The 22,821-nt window shown below is 38.2% G+C and overlaps 1 protein-coding gene across 2 annotated transcripts; it reads left to right on the top strand.

The window, feature by feature from the left end:
* Positions 1-529: 529 nt before the first annotated feature.
* On the top strand, positions 530-21,493 carry pacsin1a (protein kinase C and casein kinase substrate in neurons 1a). Of its 2 annotated transcripts, none has more exons than XM_056733059.1 (10): positions 530-674; positions 8,665-8,788; positions 12,236-12,392; positions 12,530-12,765; positions 14,516-14,659; positions 16,200-16,375; positions 16,515-16,635; positions 17,302-17,417; positions 17,747-17,943; positions 18,659-21,493. In XM_056733059.1, the coding sequence occupies exons 2-10, from the start codon at positions 8,729-8,731 to the stop codon at positions 18,766-18,768; spliced, it is 1,317 nt and encodes a 438-aa protein (XP_056589037.1). In that variant the 5' UTR covers positions 530-674; positions 8,665-8,728; the 3' UTR covers positions 18,769-21,493. The 2 variants fall into 2 exon arrangements, with proteins under 2 accessions (XP_056589037.1, XP_056589038.1); XM_056733060.1 differs by lacking the exon at positions 530-674 and adding an exon at positions 7,837-7,976.
* The last annotated feature ends 1,328 nt before the right edge of the window (positions 21,494-22,821 follow it).

Raw genomic sequence — 22,821 nt, 5'->3', positions numbered from 1 at the left:
GATTATCATTATTAAGGGCAAAATAAAAGTTTGGAGATGTAAACTGATATATAGAAAGTGAATAGGGACCTTTTTTGGGGTGAACTCTTCATTTAAACTGAGGCTTTAGACATGCGGTTAGTGTCCCTGTGAACGCGCTTCAGAACCGAGGACAGCACCCATCAGAGGAGCAAAGCCGTGACTGTGCTGAGCACCGAAGGTACAGCCGGAGGCTCAGACTGTGTCCCTCTGGTAAAACATCCCTCTCCTGATTACTATTCCATGATGTTAAATCAAACATATTATACTGTTTAGATTTAAATCTTGTGCACGATGACATGTATCAGGCTTACTTGATTTGAAAGCTAATATAAAACATAATAATGCTAAGAGATCACACCTATGCAGCAGCCAGCAAAGCACATCAACATACGATAGTAAGAAAAACACAAAGCGTAAATGATCCGTTGCCTTGTTTTTACAAGCTTGGATGAAAAAGCGTCATCGTGGCCGCTAATTCTCTAGCGTTGAAATCACGCACGTGAATGAGACCTCGACCCCTCCCATCGGCGGAGAATGCGCGAGGACATCGTGATCCGGTGGATGCGGAGGGACGCGCGCTCGGCTCGGCTCGGCTCGGGGTCACCTTCTATCGCTGCGAAAGAGGAAAGTGCGCAAACATACGTCAGTTTTAGGTAGGAAACAATATAATATTTCATGCTTTGGCTCAAGGTGGATGTGATTGTATCGAGCAAATTCTAACTGCGCATCATCTCTCGACGTGTTTTTGTTCGACAATCTCCTTGTTTTTCATAACATGCTCACTGGTTTCGGCGCTTGTTTTGCGGTTTATTTTGTGCACGGCACGACGCGTCGGGGCTTTCATGTTAAGCGCTGATGTTTAGGCGAAGAAACCGAAATAAATCGAACGATTCGTCGCGTGTTGGCTGTGCCAACGCCATCATTGTGATGGACAAAGTCGACGACAGTTGTGCAATATAAACATCGATTAATGGATAGATGTGTTTTTCGAGAGAACGGTTGTGTGCACATACTGTAGATGTGGAGGAGGGTTCCAAATAACGTCGCCAAAGGAAAACTACCATTAGCGTATCTAGTCCATAACACCATTAATGTTCATCGAGTAAAAACACGGAACACGTTTTCTATCAAAACCATGAGCGACAAACATAAGCGGTAACATCACAGAAATCATCCGGCTGGTTGTTACATAATAGCTGGCAACACAAACACTTTTTTTCTGATAGGGATGAGGTCTCGTCTTTGCCAGAAATCATAATTTTGGGTGTTAATGAATTCGCTCCGTATATTTATGATCTATTATGTTTCTGACGTAATTAACGAAAAGATTTATACTTACGCTCGACATATTAAACGAAACGTTTTGAAGCTAAATCTACATAAGAGTATGATGGATGTAAGCATTTGACGCGCCCCCTTGCGTCGTCCAATCCATGTTTATACAGCTTATATATTTTTTCTAGCCAAACAAATGATGTTTTTCAGTTGACCACACAAACTTACATTAAGGCGTTGTGCTCCTTTGGGAAACCACATTGTACAATTGAAACACTTTGCAGGAATGGTCAGACACATTTATCTAAATGTTTAGGTCATTTGGTTGTTGTTGAAATTTGAATCAAAGGCGTACTCTATACCAGGGGTATCCAACCCTGCTCCTGGACTGTCCTGAAGATTTCAGCTCCAACCCCAATCAAACGCACCTGATCATCGTATCCAGTTTGAGGAGGGTTGGAGCGGCAGTCTGCTCAGTAGATCTCCAGGAGCAGGGTTGGAGGTCCCTGCCACATACCATGTGATTATGTTAATGAAAAGGTTTATAAATGCTGTTTTCTGTCTGTTTGTGACTTGTGACAAGGTGTCAGTAATAATAATAAAATATCTTTATATTTATTCTGTTAGTATGAGCTCTGGATGTTCTGACATTGTTCGTTTATTTCACTCAACTTAACTTATTGAGCAAACCAAACACATACTGTATGTGAAGTACATTGTGATCCTTTGTGTTTGTTAAATAGTTTGTTGTAGTGCCCGGAGCTGTCCGGGGTTCTGAAATCTAAACGCTTTAATTATTAAATCTAATCAGTAAAACAGTTGTAAATTATAGAAAAAACAACAATAACCTTAAATGATGTAATGTACACCACGGGATCACTATGAAGTAGCTTACAGACTTGTACGCAACGGGACGATAATCACACGCGCTTCATTTCATATCCAAACTATTTCCCCTGGCGATGAGATGAGTGAATGTGCATTTTCACTCCCTGACATAGATGGCGCTAAATGAAAACCCCTGGTACACAAGCTGGTGCCAAAGAGTATAGATACCAAGAGGCGAAACTGGATTTTGGGAAACAGTGCGGCCGCCATTTTGGGGTGAAAATGCTTGATAATAACTGACATTGTTTCTAGCGAGCCAAGGCTGTTGTCATCATGTATTATCATCATTCAGGTTGAATATCAGCTTTAATGTTTTTTTTTAACAAAGCAGCTGATATTGCCATCACGACAGCAAATAGCACACTCACTTTCACCCGAATATGGCCGAAGCAGAGGGCACTGGTGTTGCAATGGAACGTTCTGTTGAGTTTCGTCCCACTATGTTTGGTGGCGCTGCACAACTTTATGCTTCTGGCACTCGTTTGTCTCACAGAAGAAAAAATCATCTTGCTAACTTGCTAACCTGCATCGTTGGTATCAACGTGTGCTCGGCAAGACTGTTAATGTGCCCGAGCGCCACCAAGTCGTGCTTACTGATACTTCAGCAGCTCAATTCGCCAATCTCACTGCTCATGATTCATCCTTGTCTGTGAAACCACACCTGTATGTTTAATGACGAGTTTACTACACTGCTAACTGCTAACTAACCACAACATTTCTTATCAAATCTATATTCATCATCATAAGACCAGGAAACACTACTGTCATTAAGGGTCATCATGAGTACTCAGGCTGTGAAATTTAAACAATCTTTAGTATGCGTTCATGTTATTCATGGCAATTTGTGAGAATTAACAAAACAACATTTTCATTTTCATTCAGAGATGCTGTTCTTACTGTTGGCATCTGTCTGGCCATTCTGCTCTGACATAAAAAAAAACATCTCATATATGGACCATTCTACAGAATTCAGGCAAACTGATGACCCTCTTCAAAAAAACACATTTATAAAGCATGCAAGTATTCAAATCTTAGTAGTTTACTTAGATCCTTTTACAGTTTCATCTTTCGAAACCCACATTAATATTCATAATATCAGTAAGTCTAATATATCACGCCTTGGAATTAAACGGTTCTATGTGCAGTCAGAGTAGTTTGAGATATTGAGCTTTAAAGTTTTTCCATTTCATATAGCAAAAAGGAAACGAGGAACAAATCTATATTATTCAAAAGACAGAGCCTTAATGTATTCGAAATGTACAATATAAAAATTTCTGAAATGTGTAAATGTTTGTTATTGGAACAGCTCAAATGCAGATAAAACCTTTTGATTCTGAAAAATCACATTCAGTTTAGAATGATGAGGTTCTATCTGCAAAACATTCATTAAACAAAAATAATAATAAACAATCTATTTAAAAAAACAATAATAATACATTTAAAGCAACACAAATAATTTACTTATAACTTTAGTTAAAACATGAAATTAGTATATAATAATGTGTAAAAAAGGTAAATTTACATGGTTTTTATGACACTTATTTATATGACACAGGTATTTATTCATTTATTATTTTATATGTCTGGTTTATTGTATGCTACTGTTATTAATTTAGCGAAGCATCTTTTATTTAATTTGATTAATGCAGTGTAGCGTCACTAAACTCCGCCCTCTCGCTGTGAGTTGATGGTAATATCAGCCATTGAGTGTCCATTTATTCACACTTCCAATTTTCACCAGTTTACTTTCAACAGTAGAGCATCTGGGTACATTGAGAATACTCATTTCAGCATAATATGATTTGGAACATACTCATTCTATTTTCAAATACTATTTAGGACTGATAGTATGAGAGTTGGGATGCAGCATCTATGAGATCTAAGAGTAAACGCAGTTATTAGGAAGCTAGTGCTGCTGGCTAGTGTTGTGTCTAGACTTATAACAAATTAATCTCCTCAACAAAACAAAAATACTGTTGTTTGAGCTGCTCAATAAATATCAATAAAACAGTCGACCTAGAGGTTTTCTTTTAAACGTTGTTTCGTCAGATATTCCCATCACTGGAGAGTCCAGTCACATGATAAAGTCAAGCTGATCCTGATTGGTCCTCTTGTGCGCATTCAAAGTGATGATTGGCCCTTGCAGAGAGAACCTTATAGCACCAAATTATAATTCGATTTTGTAGATGGAACCTTTTTATTTTTTCACAAAGAATATATGAATAGCTCAATTTTGTTAGATAAATATATTTACGATATTTAAATGAATCATTCATTGGGTACTTAAAATTGGGAGACGGGTGTCCCAAACCCAAAGCCCTAAATTTCAACTTATTTTAATTACATTAAAAATGTTTGATCTTTTTCTATTGTTGTTTTTAAAAATATATTTTCATGTCTCTATCGAAACAGTTTATGTTTCACACCCCTTACTGTGTCCCTCTATCTAATGGCTACATGGTGAGGAGATCGGTTGTATCATTTTGAAGTAAGTGGTCAAAAGTCTGAAAATATGTGTGTGACTTTAAGGAACGTCACTACCAAACGTCTCTATTCTGCAATGAATCAAACTTTAGGCGTTATAGCATGAAATATAGTGTCTGTACATCTGATCAGAACTGTGCTTGCAAACCATGTGCTGATCAGCATCTTTGAGCTATAGAGTAAAATCTTACATTTACATTTAGTCATTTGGCAGACGCTTTTATCCAAAGTGACTTACAGTGCACTTATTACAGGGACAATCCCCCTGGAACAACATGGAGTAAAGTGTCTCCAGGAGATGGTGGTCTAGTGGGTTAAACCACTGAACTGGTAAATCAAAAGGTTGCTGGTTCGATCCCAGCATCCACCACCAGTGTGTCCTTGAACAAGACACTTTACTCCATGTTGCTCCAGGGGGATTGTCCCTGTAATAAGTGCACTGTAAGTCGCTTTGGATAAAAGTGTCTGTCAAATGATTAAATGTAAATGTAATGTAAAATGTTATTCCACTGAGATGAAGGGAACCATTTATTAACTAAGGAAACTTCATATTGACCCCAAGGACAGGTTCAAGACAATCAAAATACGAAATATTTTTCATGTGTTGTACCAGAAGACCCACACACACACACACCCATCTCTCTTTCTCCCGCTGTTAGAGTGATTAATCTCCTAATGGCCATTCTTTACTACCACATAACATCTGACCCTTTAAATCTCCAGTCACATGACCTGCACAATCACTGCTGGCCTATCACGCAGCATGTGAGGTGACCTCTATCTCCTGTTAGATGTGCAGTCACTGTAGCCGCATCTCACCTGTGTGATCACATCAGACACTTTAAACATTCTTTCCCCTTCATATCATGTAAATTGTTTCAAAAACGTTGCATATTGTTGCTGTATTGATATTGAGAGCTCATTGTTGAATGCAATGAGTGAAAAAGGCACGTCAGTCTTAAACTTGTCAGGGCAAAATCTCTGAGTTGTCCTAAAGTAGGCACTGACACATGGTTATTCACATATAAACCATTTGTCACTGAAATATATGCAACAAAATATCTGTACACACAGTTCATGATGGAATATTAGTTATTTAAACTTACTTCAAATTAATCTTGTTACACGATATAATATGATCATCAAGGTGATGGACAGAACAGGGTGTTTCCCTACAACAGTTTGGAGAATGGATGGAAAGATGATGCTGTATAAGATTGCGGTCAAACCGATGAAATCCAATATCTTACAAATCCATTCAGTAATTGAGAACATGGCATTTTTGCAGTGCTGTGTGGGAATAACTCTGGCCGAAGGAAAAGTGCATTTCAACAAAAACATTCTGAAATAACCTTTCATTTCAAGGTTTAGTGTATTTGAAGCGGTTTAGAGGATTGGGAAAGTTCTTCTTTGGGATGACTGTGATGTGATGAGCGAGAGTGTGCATTGTAAAACAAAAGGTCTTCCAAAAAGACATCCCCTTTTGTGCCGCCGTCTTTTCATGACCTACAGTGAAAGTTGGGGACAAAAATATTTGACGTTTTTGGATCTTTTATAAAAAAACTGAAAGTGGGGGGAGATCACATTATGAAATATATGTCTTAATATACTCTTGCCACAGTTATTAGCCCCCCAGAAATTCTTACGAGTAAAATATCTCTCAAGTATATTCCCAGTGATATCTATATTTTCTGAGCACACCGAGCTGACTAGAAACAAGACGCTGTCCAGTCATGACTTCTTGATGCACAGGAGAATAAATATGAAGGACCATAAAGCCCAATTCCCCTTAATCATTCATCACAGTTGGTAAAACCAAATAATATAGTTCTGATGCGAAGCAACATAATGTTGAGCTACATAAATAAAAGAAGTGGCTTTATGGAATAGTTAAAAAAATTAAAATGGTCATTTTCAACGTCAGGACAATAGTCATAAAGTTGGTGCACACAAGAATAAAACTGATCAAGAGTTAGATATACAAACAGATCTTTATTGTTTTGGACCTACTTTCATACCAGAGGAATAGGGTTCTCATTTATAAAACTTAAAGTCTGCCCCCGCACGAAAGGAAGATTTTGCATACATACAAACATTTTCTAAAGTCTACAGTCAACGACGCAATACATATATTTTCGGAAATGGCCCGAATCCGGAGCTCGCTCCCCGGGGTCCTGCTGTCTTAGTCAAATCAGACCACCAACTGACGTAGATTTGTGGGGGTGTGGTTACATGAGGCGTTTCAGGTCTGGACGAGCATTAGGTTTTAGACAGAATGCATCTTTTGTTCACGCACTTTCATTTGTGCAATTTTACGTATCTAATACATGCATGGACAACTTATAACACACCAAAGACACAGAAAAACATGTGTTTGCGCCATGTGACCCCTTTAATCTGTTGCATATGTGTAAATGGTTGAGTGACAATAAAGGGATTTATTTTGATTTGATTAATCGATTCCGATTTTGTTTATCGATTCCGATTCGTATTAATTCTAGTAAAAAAAGCCTTATTATTGATTTGTATGCGAACGTAGATGTATTATGTACATAATATGTAAGCAGATTAGGCAACACTGAAAGGTCCTGGTAGAACGCAGGCTGTTTTTTCAAAGAAAAGTGTATCTGAAAATGCACACATGGGAAAAGTGGAATTGAAATGTTCATTTTATATCAAGTATCCAAATCCTAACCTCATGGATCCGATATCAGAATTGGAATCAATTATTCGATTTTGTGACGTTAATATGTTGCCAACATGAAGATGATGTTAATGATGACAGTGACTTGCCTTTCTGCTTCTCCTGCAACGCCCGCCCCCATCGGCAAAAGATATCATTTCCCTTTAATGAAGCTTAAATGCATGCTTTTTAAAGAATCTTTACATTGCTCTACAACTCTTAATGGAGATTCTTGAAAGCGAACACTTGAGTGTTTACCCAGTGGATCACAGCATTATTTGTGTTTGCGATCTGCATGGGTTTATATCTTGTTGCATTATTACAGATAACATTCATTTCTCATTTTATCTTCATCTTGACTGCTTTACTGCATCATCTTGAAACAAAGCAACAGGTTTCCATTTCATGTTCCCTAATGCACTACTAGTGTTATCACACCCTCTGCTGCTCATCCGTCTCTCGCTCCTCCCCATAACCCATCGCCTCATGTCGTCTAAGCCATTCAAGTGGAACACTTCAGGATTATCCTGCTACTGTACATGAGCCGCTGAAGCCGAGTTTTCAGATCTGGATTGTTGTACCTTTATAAAACGACGTCATTTGTTTGAAAATGGAGTCACTGTTGGTAAGTTTTATTTAACCGAAGCAGAAGATCATTTGTCCTTGTGATACTTGGGGTGTCTTTCCATTTGAAGTAGATTTTGCAGAAAATTACAGATAACAATCATTTTTGCTCTGATGATTCAGAAATCAAAGTATTTCTCATCATTATTTCACATGTGAAAGTGGTTTGTTTTCAGCCACCTGTTTCTCTCAAGGGCATTTTGCTGCTTTCCGTGACTGATGAAAACTTGTAAACTGTCATTGTCAATGAACGTGGGAATGATCTTGATGTAATATTTAATTCGGTGTCAAGTCTATATTGACATATCCACGCTGTTTCGGCTTCATGGAAGGATATGAAGACGAAAACAGCCTTAGTTAAGGTTAAGGCTATGAAATTTAGAACGATGTAAGCAATGTTACATAAAATATATTTTTCATACATGAACCTTAAACCATCCTGTGATGTCCCCATGTATATTGAAATATTTAAATTAATATCATAAAAGTCGACTAGTGGTCTAAGTGAACAACAACTTCGAGCCAAGTTGCAATCTAGTCGAGGGCAGCCCTAAATAACATGTATTCGCACCATGTGACCCCTTTTAGTTTAGTCATTCAGTTGTCTTCATTTGGTACTTTCCATCCGAAAAAACAGCCCATATTCTCCACAACAATAACACAGCTGGATGTGTGTCTCTCTTTTTCAGTGCTTGAGAAAGTCTTCATTCCTCCAGACGTGTTCTTCAGTCTTGATTCACGGCACCGTGCACCATGTCTGGCTCTTATGATGAATCCTCTGCTACTGATGAGGCCATGGATAGCTTTTGGGAGGTACAAACTGCACCATTTCCTTCCTTTACATGCAAGACTGCCAGGAGATTCAAGATGTATAACAGAGAGATGTTGTGTTCGCAGTATCGGGATCTGCCAGAGCGCTCACAATGAGCTCTGTTTAGACAACACTGACAGTCTGTGATGTTGCCAGATCCCTTCACACCAGCATCCGACAGCCTGAATATCATTTCTTTAGAAAGTCAAAGTAATGGGCAATCTGCTCAGTCCTCAGATATGGATGCAGATTTCATACTCAGTGTCTTCTTTCATTCAACCTTTGAAGAGATGAGGAGTCAAATACCCTTAAAGGGCCACAATCCCATGTGTTTTCTACAATGTAAAAATAGTCAGAGGTTTCCCCAGAATGTGTCTTTCAAGTTTCAGCTCAAAGTACACCACATATCTTTAATAAGATGTTGAACATGACCATTTGTGGCTGCAATGGAACACAAGCCGTTTTTGTGTGTGTCTCTTTAAATGCAAATGAGCTTCTGCTCCCCTCCCCGTATGCAAAATTGTAATCAAGACAAGCAATATGGCGGAAAGCGCATTTACGTCTGTAATACCCTTTCCAACCAAAACAATACACTAACTGCAATAAAAATCACCTTAATGCCTTGTTCATAGAAACGAATTAAATGGAAAAGACAAAAACATAGATAGAACAACATATGCTGACCATTTGCTGTATGAAATGTTGGCAATTGATGATTAATCATGTGCATGCATATTACAAACATACATAAACAAGGATACAGGCATAAACATGCTATCAGAGTTCTTGTATATGTCAGACAGGTGTGTAAAGATCAGCAACCATGTGTTATTACGTTGTGAGTAGCAAATTCTGCGTAACCTCATTGTCTTACAAATGCGAACTCTGTTTCTATCCGCTTTAAGAATTGTCGCACCTAGGACATACGAGAAAACACTGAACTCGCAGAGAAAGATACTGATATAACTTTCTTTCGTTATAATGAACAAGCTTACAGAAATGATGTCGGTCACACGTATTCTTATCCGATGGGCACTAAGCATTTTACCACTTGTTACGTTTTAACAACAGTAGTGCAGACACGCAACAACCGTAAACAAATGCAGCCATTCTAAAGTATTTTTTCATCAGGCAGTCTGTTTACTGTCTCTAACCTTTGACAGGATTTGTGATATTCATGAACCTTAACGTTTTTATCTAACTTTGCATTTAGCATTAGCATTATTGATCAGCATGTACACATTTGTGACCCTGTGAAAACCCAGGCTAAAGACTCATAATCTAATGAATTATTAGATTACAAGCATCAAAGATGAATTTCAAGCATTCATTTTGAGATTTCAATCTTTAATTGGTATTATTCAGTTAATATTGAAGATTATGTTGTTATATATTTTTACAGAAGATTCTTTCTGTTGGATCTTTTTGTGTAGAAAACCGTAAAAAGATGTTTGCTGAGTTTTCACAAGCCGGTCACATTTTGTAATCAACAATGTTCTAATTGAGAAATTGTTTAAAGATAGAAGTAGGCTAGTTCTGCTATGAATGGCATGATAAGGCTAATTTAGTTAGTGAATTTTTTTTTTGTCATTATGAGAGCATTTCAATTGTTGTGATGTGAAGACGTGATAATAGTGGTCAGTTTTTTTGCACAGATCAATTGATTCGCTTTATAATACGCCAGTTTAACGTCAAGGGGCAGGGATTACTTTTGTGCTTTTGAGTGTAGTAAAGTTTTTGACTTTCATTGATTTGACTTTTATAATCCAAATATCTTCATTAATAGGCATTTTCTTGAAAAAAACAATGCCACCCACCCACATCTTGGATGGAATGGTGGTGTAATAATTAGCAGAAATGAACTGGCACAAATACTGGATGCAATATTTGTGTGCATGTTTTAATAAAGGACCTATAAGTAACACAAAAAAAGATATTTTTAATAATGTCCCAGTGGGTTCTGTTCATACAACGGAAGTTAATGGGGTTCAATGTTGTTTAGTTCAAACGTTCTTCAGAAGATCTTCTTTTGTGTTTTCTTCAGAAGAAAGAAAGTCATACAAGATGAGTAAATGATGGCCTTGCACCCCCCTGCGACGGCCCTGATCTAAATATTTAAATATGTGTTTTAAAATCCTATTGTCAATTGCTAAAAATTCTAAATGTTTAATGTTTAAAGAATTCATAGTTATAAAACGGTTTTAGGCATACCAATAAGAAACACTACTGACAGCACAGTCTATTCTACATGAAAATCTCTTTGCAGACCTCAGGTGTAACAAGGCACATTCAGCAAGTCTGCATTTTCAAAGTAGTGAGGCAGTAACAATAAAAACCGTGTCTTTACGACATACAATGAGGCTGTGTTGACACACGCTGTGTATTTCATCTCTGGTATACGCTTTCCTTTGCATGTGTAGTTGTGATGTCATTGTAAGAGCAGTGAAGCACAGGATTAGAGCTCTTGGAGCACAAAGCTGTGGCAGGCATTACATAACTCCAAATACTGGAGAATGAGTCCCATCCCCCTCTCCAACATGCACTTACCCCTCACTTACGCCACCTGCAGTCACCAGAGAGAACAACAGTTACGCTTACTCCACACATTCCTTTGCAGTTCTTGTAGGACTGAGGAATATCATAAGTATTTACTCACAGCCGATAATGTGTTATCTCAGCATTCTCAGCATTGATTTCATGGTAAATAAACATACACAAATACATACTGTAGTTGATGTGGATGTAATGGATGTGTATTTGTCATTTTTCATGACAAGTACATTAATGTGTTATGAAAAAAATGTTTTTATAGAATAGTGATTGTGTAACAATCACTTAATCATTAAGTAATAATAAATTAATCATTAAGAAAGAAGAGTCAGCATGAAGCTGGATGTGCCACTTGAGAAATGAGAAAGACATGAGAAATGATATCAAGAAAGAACAAATAAAAAACATGGAAACATAGAATATTAAACATGGGAACATAGGAAATAGGAACAATACATAGGAAAAATATGAAATTTTGCAAGCAGATAGAGGGCAAACTCATATGTTACCATGGCTAATTTTGAGCCTCCAACTCAAACCCTGTAGCACCACCATCAGTCCAAATTTGACTGAAAGAACCATATCTTGTTCACCTAACATAAGTTTGGTGACAGCACAATTTAGTGGTCAAAAGTTATAATCAATTATAGTGTCCTAAGTGCTTTTATCTGTTTTAAAATCTGCTTTTCAAAAACTCATAATCAGAAATGTATTTCCCTTTGTGGCACTGAAGGGCTTGACCCTGTAATTGCTGCTTGCAGCTATATTTATTATTATTGTTGTTGTATAACTTTAATCATCTTAATGGTTAAAACAGATTTTCTTTGTGTAAAATCTCACTTGTAATGCAATTTTTATTTATATTTTTTATTATTTTGAACTGTGAACTCTTCCTCTAGGTGGGAAATTATAAGCGTGCTGTCAAGAGAATTGACGACGGTCACCGGCTTTGCAATGACCTTATGAACTGCCTTCAGGAACGTGCCAAGATTGAGAAGTCCTACAGCCAGCAGCTTACCGAATGGTCCAAGAGATGGAGGCAACTGATTGAAAAAGGTGAGCTAGATACTCGTAGTAGATTGCAAATAGCAAGCTGTGAAATAAAATACACATAAAGCACTCATCCATGTTTATGGTTTCATCCATCTCTTATAAATTTGTCCATTATTTCTACATGAATGTGTTAATGACAGGTCCTCAGTATGGTTCAGTGGAGCGAGCTTGGTTAGCTATGATGACAGAAGCTGATAAGATGAGCGAGCTTCATCAAGAGGTAAGGAATGGTCTGGTGAACGAAGATGTTGAGAGAGTGAAGAACTGGCAGAAAGACTCGTACCACAGACAGATGATGGGGGGATTCAAGGAAACCAAAGAGGCAGAGGAGGGCTTCAAGAAAGCCCAGAAACCCTGGGCCAAGAAACTCAAAGAGGTACTTATAGTGTCACTTTCATTGACAATTAAAGACATACTCTCATGATTTAAAAAAAGTATCATCTTCTTTACAACTAGAAATACTTTATTTCTTTCAAATACATGGGATAGCATTTACCAGCACCAATTACCAAAGTGAAGTCTAAGACATTCTGCATATCCGTTTCAAATCATTCATTTTAGTAAACTGATGACAAAAAAATGATGGGCGTATGGGCCCGGTTTTCCAGACAAGGTCACAAGAATGAAAATGCTGTCAAGAATAACTCACCCTCCACGACCTTCATTCATCTTCGGAAACGACCCTAATTCAGGATATCCTGGCTCACTTGCCATGTCAAGTAAATGTATTGTGATAATTTAGGTAGTTTTACTAGAAAACAACACACAAGTGTAATTTAGGAAATTCATTTTTTTTGCAGTGCAGACTAAAATTGGTGGTCAAGGCTACTTCAAAGGGTCAAAATGAATTCAAACAACAGTGAAAACAGTGCATGACTAGTGGTTCTCAAACTGGGGGTCCCAAGAGGGATCCAGGGGGGGCACAGATTTTTTGGCATTTTATAAAATATTGAAATCTACAATAGAACTTATGCTATTAAACCTCAGAAAAAATTATAATAACTGAACATGTTTTTGGTGTATCTACGCAAAGGGGGCCTTACAACGAATATAAATAGTAAAATTGTATAGTTTAAAAAGAGTTTCATGAACCCGTACCTATGCAAAGTAGTATCAGAATCAGTCTTTACACAGAGAAGCAAATGTTATGAATACAGAAACAGACATAAGCATAAGATTCAAACAAAAAGGGACCGTAATAATAGATTTATGCACGTGCAGTTTTTGCCCATATTGTTTATCTTGAATTTGAGAGGAATTTTATTCATCTTTGTGGCATTTTCCCAAGGCCCTATTAAATGACCCGATATAAACATACTGTATTTCATCTAAACTCTTATCTGATTAAGTATCTGTTGGAGGCAAAGGTGAACTTACACGGTGACTCAATTTTAGTAAAAGAAAACCAGTTAAACCCCAAGCTAGACTTAAAAAGAGTCATCATTTACTCACCCTCAAGTTGTTCCAAATCTGTATACATTTCTTTGTTCTGTTAAACACAAAGAAAGATAGTTGGAAGAATGTTCGCAATTTTAAGTTCTGCGGCATCATTGACTACCATAGTAGAAAAATGATTGTATACATTGAATGTTGAACACAAAAGAAGATGTTTTGATGATTTTAATGAAGCAAACAGTTCTGGGGCACCTTTGACTACCATTGTCATTTTTTCTTCATGGTAGTCAGTGATGTCCCACAGCTGGTAATTGCTGAAATTCTTCCAAATATCTTTTTTGTGTTTTGCAGAACAAAGTATTTTATACAGGTTTGGACCAACTTGAGGGTGAGTAGATGGTCACTTGATTTGTTTTACATTTTTGGGTGAACTATCCCTTTAAATCCTACCTTCCTTGTGCAGAAACCTGTCAATCAGAAAAGGCCAAAACAATGACACAGAAAAGGACAAATTGAAATTTTATGCAAATTAAATGGTTTTATATGAGTAATGTCTCCACAATATTATCCCTTAATAAGAAAAAACAAAAAGGCAAATCGCTGCTTGACACGTGTGAGTTTTGTGAACAGAGGTAGTGTGTCAGACTGTTTCAGACGATTCAAACTAGTTGTTTCCAACCAATTGCATCAGTTCGCAGTCTTGCTTCAAAGTGCTGCATGTCTGAATGCAGATGGAGACGGCAAAGAAGACCTACCACATGGCCTGTAAAGAGGAGAAACTGGCCGCAGCCAGAGAGGCGGAAGCGTCTGCCACACCAGATCAGCAGAAGAAACTACACGAGAAGACAGAGAAATGCAAACAGGATGTGCAGAAGGTAAGAAATACAAAGTCTTCACCCGGAACATAGTACTGAACATATTTTTCCAATCACCAAGTACTTAAAGATGGCTAACCACAGGCAGTTTCTGCCAATCTCATATTAATCTTGAGTGCCTATACAGCAGTATTTAATGCGTCGTATCAAGAGAGATACAGCTGTATTTCAGTAAAAACACGAGCTGCTGGAGATTAGGACTAGTGAGGAGAGTGTGATGGAACTACAGCACGAGCAAACAACACATCATCACATTAATCCCTTCGTGTTTTGTACATTATGCACGTACACGACTATAAATGAAGTTAAATCGAGTTATCATCAACAAACATGTCACTCATTCATCGAGTGAACTGATTTTATTGTTTTTTATTGAAAAAAATAATAGGAGGCTAAAGATCTAAAGCCCTATTCGCACGGGATTAGTATTATTTTAGGACCTCTGGTCATTTGTAATAATTGTGGAGGTTGTGTGTGATCTTAACCCGGTGTGAATTGACCATTTCTGTAATTTGTAAAATAAAAATTCCTCCACATATTGTCCACCATATTTTGCTGAACACCGAGGTCCAGTGATAATATTAATTCTGTGCAAATCGTCATCTCTGTGATTTGAAATTTTGAATAAGATTTGGTGGGATCATATCTAATCTTTTCAAGGTTACTGTTTCCTGTGCGCCTTTTCAGTCATCTTTCACAAAGAATGGAAGCTGCGCTGGAGTATTTTCACTGTATTTTGGGTGCTTGGTCCAATTGTACAGACGGGCACCTGAGTATAAGGTCTTTGTAAATATTTTCCCAAACGGTCTGGTTGGGCACCATTTGTTCAAACTGCCTATTGTAACCTGGTTCAAACATTAACATTAATTAAACAAAGTGTCTCCTGCCATGTCCAATGCCGGTTTTTCCTCCTAACAATACTCGCCGCCGCCATTGAAAGAGGGAAGCGCTTTCACATCATCTCCAGGAGATAAGTCAGTACATTCGAGTCAAATCACAGGGTTCACTTATCCAGTGCGAATACGCCACACGAAAATCAGATGTGGGGAGATAATTCTTAAATCACACCAGGTACCTAGACAATACTAATCCTGTGCGAATAGGACTTCAGAGACTAACTCTCCTACGACAACAATATAGAAATGGTGTAAATCCACAAAATGGGCCAACACAATTATCAAAGCACTTCAGAGGAATCATCAATAATAAACTATAAAGAGTAAATACGAACACTGTGTACACACAGATCTGTTCTCATCCTAGTATGCATTTACTCTTATATTGTCATCGAATCGTACTCATTGTTTTCATTTCTTCTCCATTTCTTAAATAACAACAGTTGATCTTTTCAAGCATTAGATCTCTTGACATTGTATAATCTAACATGGTTGAGTCGTTTTGTCAGACAAAGATAGACTGAGCATTGAAACACTCGAGTTGGATCTCCGTAGTAGTCGAATGCTGTTACGCTGATCCTTTATAGGCTTTGTTCGGCAGGATATATAGTCCTGTACCTCCTGTGTGTGTGTGTGTGTCACAGGCCAAGGAGAAGTATGAGAAGTCTCTGGAGGAGTTGTCCAAATGCACACCTCAGTACTCGGAGAGCATGGAGCTGGTGTTTGATCAGTGTCAACAACATGAGGTCAAACGACTGACCTTCCTCAAAGAGGCTCTCCTGGATATCAAACGACATCTCAACCTCACGGAAAACCAAAAGTCAGTATAAACCCAAGGTCCAATGCGCTGAAATGCACTTCAAGATCTCAAAGGAATTAGATGTAGTGAACCAGCCGATGACCTTTTGTAGTAAAGTAAACTGAATGTGACGCTTCATTGATACGTTTGTGTGCTGCAGCTATGCTTCTGTGTACCGGGACTTTGAACGCACCATTCTGGCCGCCAACACACAGGAAGATCTCAAGTGGTTCAGTAATAACCACGGCCCTGACATGCATATGAATTGGCCCCAGTTTGAGGTATGAAGCCTTCAATGTACAAGTTGACAAAAGATTTTATCCAATATTTGTTGATGATGAAGCATATCGAGTGATTTATAAGCTTATTGGTAGGCTTATCACAAGTGTGATTCTCTGCCATTTTCTACACAATTAAACCAAATCAAAAACAAACTTCCTGGTTAAACAAATGAATCTAGATTCAAGTAGGCTAGTGTGAACATCAGTTCAAATTTTGGTCATATTTTATGTAATATTGCCAACATTATTTTAAAGAATGCTTTTTTTTTTAAACTGAGGTGCCTAAACTCAGATTAACGAAGCCTACGATTAAAATCTTTTTGAAAATTTGAAAAAGAAACACAAAACCAGTCCTAAATGACACAAAACAAGTTTACAAAAAGATTGAATCCAATATTTTGTGATAATCTAGCATATTGAGTGATTTATAAGATAGCTTTAGAAGGAGGGTCATTTTGACCCAGGGACATAACAAGAGTAAAAAGGTGACTGGGGGTCACAAAGAAAAACAACGTCACAAAAATTTCAGTGCAATGCAAAAACATTGTCTAGTATTTTGGGGTAAAAAAGAACATTATTTTATGGTCAAAATGACCCCAACGTGAGGGTTCATGCTTTGTAATTTTTTGTGTGTGTCATGTTATGGAACGGTATGTTTCTACTCAGGAATATAATCCAGAAGCCACCAATGCTGTGGCTAAGAGAGAAAAGAAGAAGCCGGATGGCGTGACTCCGGCTACACCAAGCACAGACCACGGGGATCAGCCAGGTGACCGTGGCAGGTCAGACAACATATTTGCTCACCATGTCTGAAATTCCTATTTAAGCCTTTTTTAAGATCTTTATTGCTGTCTCTGTCTTAGTCTTGTTCTTGCAAATCAATATACAAGAGTTGTTATACTTAATTTACAGACCACATAAAGGCTTATTCATTGGTGATATTGCTCATCGCTATCATGAATATTCTATAAATCACTCCTTCAGCCCTTCTTTGAAGCACTGGTACATTTGTGAAGAACCATTGAGGTCCAACAGTTCTTCGTCTCTTCTATTTTGAAACAGAAATGTTTTGTCAGTGAACTCACAGCACATGTCATCTGTGTTGGAACAGTGTGAGCAGCTACGAAAAGAATCAGGCGTACTCCACAGAATGGTCCGATGATGATCAGCCCGCCGGAAACTCGGGGAACGAAACTAACGGAGGTGGAAACTCCTTTGAGGATGACGCGTGCAGCAGAGGGGGTATGAGAGTGCGTGCACTGTATGACTATGAAGGACAAGAACAAGATGAGCTGAGCTTCAAAGCAGGTAACGTGCATGAAGATCAAATCCACCGAATTACTGATTACACACAAGATAATCAGACACACATTTTACTGCGAGGGTTTAGGGTTCTAATCCACCTCACGCTGAAAACACTCTTTTTACTTTTTCTATCACATTACAGATCATAAAGGCATTTGTTTTCAATAAAATTGTTATGAGACTTCAAATTCAAGTCTAGGGTAAGATTAGGGGTGGGTGTAGGGCTTTAATATCTCAATAAATTGCCATCATTTAAATATTTTTATAAATATTATCATTAACACTCTTGATACTATTGCATAATGTTTAGTGACGTTATATGCCACTATTTATAAGTACCAATAGCATAACTACTATTTCCACTTAATCCAAATAAAATACAGCTATTTTCGGTTAGTGTAAATAGCATATCCCTAAGAAATGCTGCAATTTTCACCTAGTGTGAACAGAACCACTGCTATTTAAACTTAGTGTAAATAGAATCAATTGCTTGATTCATGGAGCATAATGATAGGATTCCAGTGATCTTCAGGCAGGACAATCCAAATATACCCCAAAATCACCACAAAATCTTGTCCTTAGTGGAGAGCACTGTATATATCTAAATAGATCGGTAGGTAGTAGATGGATGGATGGATGGATGGATGGATAGATGGATGGATGGATAGATGTAAATGTATGTATCATGTATGTCAGTTCTACTATGTATTTTCCATAGGTGATGAATTCGTCAAGATCGAGGAGGAAGATGATCAGGGCTGGTGCAGAGGTCGCCTTGACAACGGCCGGACGGGTCTATACCCGGCCAATTATGTTGAGGAAATCTAATGGCCTGACTGGAGGAGAACACATTGGAGGCAGCTCTGATTGTTAGAAGATATAACACCACGGCATAAATGCCAGAGACTTTACAATGAACAACTTTCCCTAAAGATGTGCAATGCAGTCTTGTTTAAAGTCAAAACATCTTAGTAACCACACTGTACATAAGGATCTTGTCCAGGAGGTAAGGAAGAGCTTGCTCACTACTAACATCTACTATCTATTTGCAAATATCTAAAAGTTATATACATACACAAACTAAAAACGCCCAGTCAGTTATGCAAGTAGGACGCGCATTATTTGAATCTGTGCAGCATACATGTTTTTTAAATACGATATTACGAGTATACGTAGACTTCTCATTTTAGCATAATATCCAACCAAAAATGTGGCCATTATGTGTATTTTAGGAGACGTCCATATAGCAGTCAACGTGCATTACCGGTTCTCGTCCAATGTCTTGCAACTTGGTCACAGTGTTTAAACAGAAAGTGACACTCAACCGACTAATTTGGTTTCCGTCCTTCTCATCTGTTCACGCCTTGTTGCACTGCTCTTTCTATTAGGTATTGTTCTCTTGATGTCTGTGTCTTTACGCATAGCAGCATGTGCTATGAAGCATGTTCCTCAGGTCATCTGTGCTGTTTGCAATCCCCACATTGACCACAGAGGGCAGCAAAATGACATCGACCCCAAACCGGAAAGTGGCGAGATGGGAAACTCTCAGGCACGTTCCAAATACCAAACTCACTTGCTTCTCACTGAAAGTAGGCATTGTGAAATGATGAAGTTTGCAAACTGCAGTATGCCACAATTTTGTCACAGGACTTGACATAAAACATGAGTACAGGATATGAAATGCACAGAATTCACCAGGCAAAAACATGTCAGTATGATCTCTCACACATAGCCACCGTTGCTGTCACACCTCCACATGATTCGGTCGATTGTGCTGAATTGTCATGTCTTGATGTTGTGCTTTATTGCTTCCTCCATGAGTAGGGTGACCGTATGTGGCATTATTTCCTGGCCAGGATTTTCCGTAGGTCGCATTTGTCCACCGCATACGTCACCGAGGTTCTCACATTTCACAAAAAATATATATATTTCTCCTAAGACGTCAGATCATTGTAGTTCAATTTTTGTCGGTTGCTTTTCTGAAATAACACCTGAAAAAGGAATGAACGGCGTATGCGGTGGACAAATGCGACAGGCCAGGGCGAGTACGGTCACACTATCCATGACTGACATTGTGTCTTGTACAGTCTCGTATGAAGAGAAGGTCTTAAACAGAACAAACATCTCTTCATTTGGCATCTGGTCATGGTCACCTGTTCAATGCACTATTTGGACTGATCGTGCACATTTTACACACAAGCTCAGCCACAGAGGGAATATCACGACACTGATCACTCATTCAGCAAACAGAAGCCATCAGATGATGCTGTCGACATACAGTACACCCATCAAACATGCGTTTAGTGTTAGTGTTAGGACATATCTGTTCTTCATAGAATACCTATAAATCTTAATGTTGAAATACTCGTGATGGCAGCACATGATTTGCAGGCAATGTTGGGGCACTTTGCAGGCGTCTCTCTTAGTAATGTATTAATGTCATTGCATATCAAACCAAGTGACAACATAAGCACACTTTCAAATGATAAAAGTACAATTTGCATGAGGAAGACAAAGAGCTTTGTGATACTTTCTGCTTGTCAAACCTGTATGGAACGTGGCAGTAGTGGATGATGAAATATATCTCTGGCCATTGGTAGGACACCTGTGTGGAAGCAAGTGTACAGATCCACAAAATTGCCCATGGTACCTGTGGCTTAAGGGCGCAAAAACAACTAAAAGCCATTCTCTGGCTCGGATTATTTGCAGATAAATCCTTACAATGAAATTCCTACATTTCAAAGTTTGACTAAAGTCTTTGGGAACATGGTTGATTCGTCTCTCGCTCTCTCTCTCTGCTGGAAACGTTGTGGATTGTCCCTGGAGTTTTGTGAGGTTCCGAGGATTTGCGATTTGTCCAGCCTACAAAAAAAAGGAGTCCCTGTTGAAATATATCTGTGACGTACACAAAAGACGTTGAGACGGGTACGCACGCAAAGGTGTACTGGAGGGTATCCTCTTTCTTATATTCGGTGTGTATGAGTTGTGTTTATGTATAGAAAATAAAAGTAGTGTTCTAATTGTAAATGTCGGCTAGCAAAAGAACAAATGCTTTGAAAAAAAAGCGACACTGTAATGCTCTATAGATAACATATTGTATTGACTTGATTTGGACTGCAACGGAATCACTATGTGTACCATACCTGTGTAAATGCGTTGGGTCCACCCTGTCATATTTGTATATGATGATGTAATTTACTCAGATTATATTCTACTGTAACTGTAAAGTGAGACAGTAAAGAAATGTGTAATGTACATGCTATTTTTAATGTTGATTTGTTCTTTATGCAAAGGAAAGGATGAAGGTGGTTTATGTTGTGGTGTGGAGGATGTGTGTGTGTTGATAGTTAGTTGATGTAAATCAAACTCCTTGCCGGTGTAGTGCCTCCTTATCCATGAGATGATGTTCATTTATATATATATGCATAAGGTTAATGATGATGAACATGACATTGATCAAAATAATGTCCAGTTTTAAGTTTCTTTTGTGTTGGTGTCAATATTGGCATATGTAAGTATGGAAGGAGAAAACATGTTTGTTGAGAAAACCTGACGAATGTGTGCTCTGGTTCTTTTGCGAACGTTTCCCTTTCATTTGCTTTTCACCTACACATACCAAATGAATATGTTTAAAATGCTGTGTAGATAGCGTACTAAATGAGATATTATGAAAAAAATTAAAGCGCGTACGTGTGATTCATGGAACAAAAACGTGTGACGCCTCTCTTTCAGATGTCAGATCTATAAATTGCAAATCATCTTAAAACACTTTCAGATCTCGGCCTTGTAAACAATGTCTATTATAATATCTAATGTCATAGACATACTGTATAAAAGAGACCCTCAAACATCCAAATCCTTTACGAGAGGCTTAAATTTAAAAAAAGCGACAGCACTCGGACAAGCACATGTGTGTGGGTCTGCTCAGAACCTGACCCCCGACCCCTTTAATAACGTGACAGTGGATTCTTGTGTTGTTCACTCTTAAGTCATTTTATAAATCAGGCCTCAGATGAAACCAAATATGACCCTTGTGCATTATCTTATCAATGTCTTAAATGTCAAAATTTTAAAACCGCTGGAGATGAGGGCTTCCTCTTATAAACGATGAAGGAATATTTCAGAAAAACTCAATTGAAAAAGACAGACTCCAAAGTTAAAAAGGTTCTGCTCATTGACACGCAAGTTATAAAACCTCTGGTCATTGTAAGAATATGTGGTACACGTGTGATCCTCAGCTTAGCTGTCTGCATCATGTGTGGGGGATAAAGGGAATTAAGGCATAGTCACAAGTCATTCAAACCCCCTATGGCTCGTGTTGTTATGTGTTTGCTGTTTACAATGAAAGTGGAATGTGTGAAGACCGTTCTCCCACTTCATAAGGACACAAAAGTGTCATCATTTCTGTTAGGATCATTTTTAAACAAAAGTAATATTTGAGATTGTCTAGAGCAGAAACGTTTTCTCCACCTGGGCTACCACAACAGTATTTTATAGCAGAAAATCTTATTTAAAATAATGGCTAGTCCCTTGTCTCCCTTGTATTTGTCGCATATCAGTGACTGAATATCCACTGCTCCGCTCAAGTGATTTGGTGCCTCGAGGCGATGGAACGACCAGGCATCACTCATTTTCAGACCGAAGATGACAGAAGGGGATGAAGACCTGGAGCAGTGAGTTAAGGTAAAGTGGCAAAATATGCTGTTGCTGTTCATTTGGAAATATAGTTTTAAACAAAATGCATAGGCTTTCAGTCGAGGGAACCAGTGGGGGGTAAATTCCGGGATGGCCTACAAAAATACATCATCCCTGCAGCACTCAATTAGAGGACCTTACACTGGATCTGTTTTGTTTCACTGGTTCTGTGTCTTGTCACAAAAT

Source organism: Triplophysa dalaica, chromosome 20 (genome assembly GCF_015846415.1).
Source record: "Triplophysa dalaica isolate WHDGS20190420 chromosome 20, ASM1584641v1, whole genome shotgun sequence".
Lineage (NCBI taxonomy): Eukaryota > Metazoa > Chordata > Actinopteri > Cypriniformes > Nemacheilidae > Triplophysa > Triplophysa dalaica.
The sequence above is the reverse complement of the archived record's forward strand: the minus strand, read 5'-3'. Positions and strand labels throughout refer to the sequence as shown.

What these genes read in the sequence shown, in the direction of transcription:
- pacsin1a (XM_056733059.1), top strand. Translation starts at nt 8,729, where the DNA reads ATGTCTGGCTCTTATGATGAATCCTCTGCTACTGATGAGGCCATGGAT. An exon ending in TGAATTGGCCCCAGTTTGAG is followed by an intron (nt 16,636 to 17,301) that starts GTATGAAGCCTT and finishes GTTTCTACTCAG; the next exon opens with GAATATAATCCAGAAGCCAC. An exon ending in TGAGCTGAGCTTCAAAGCAG is followed by an intron (nt 17,944 to 18,658) that starts GTAACGTGCATG and finishes TATTTTCCATAG; the next exon opens with GTGATGAATTCGTCAAGATC.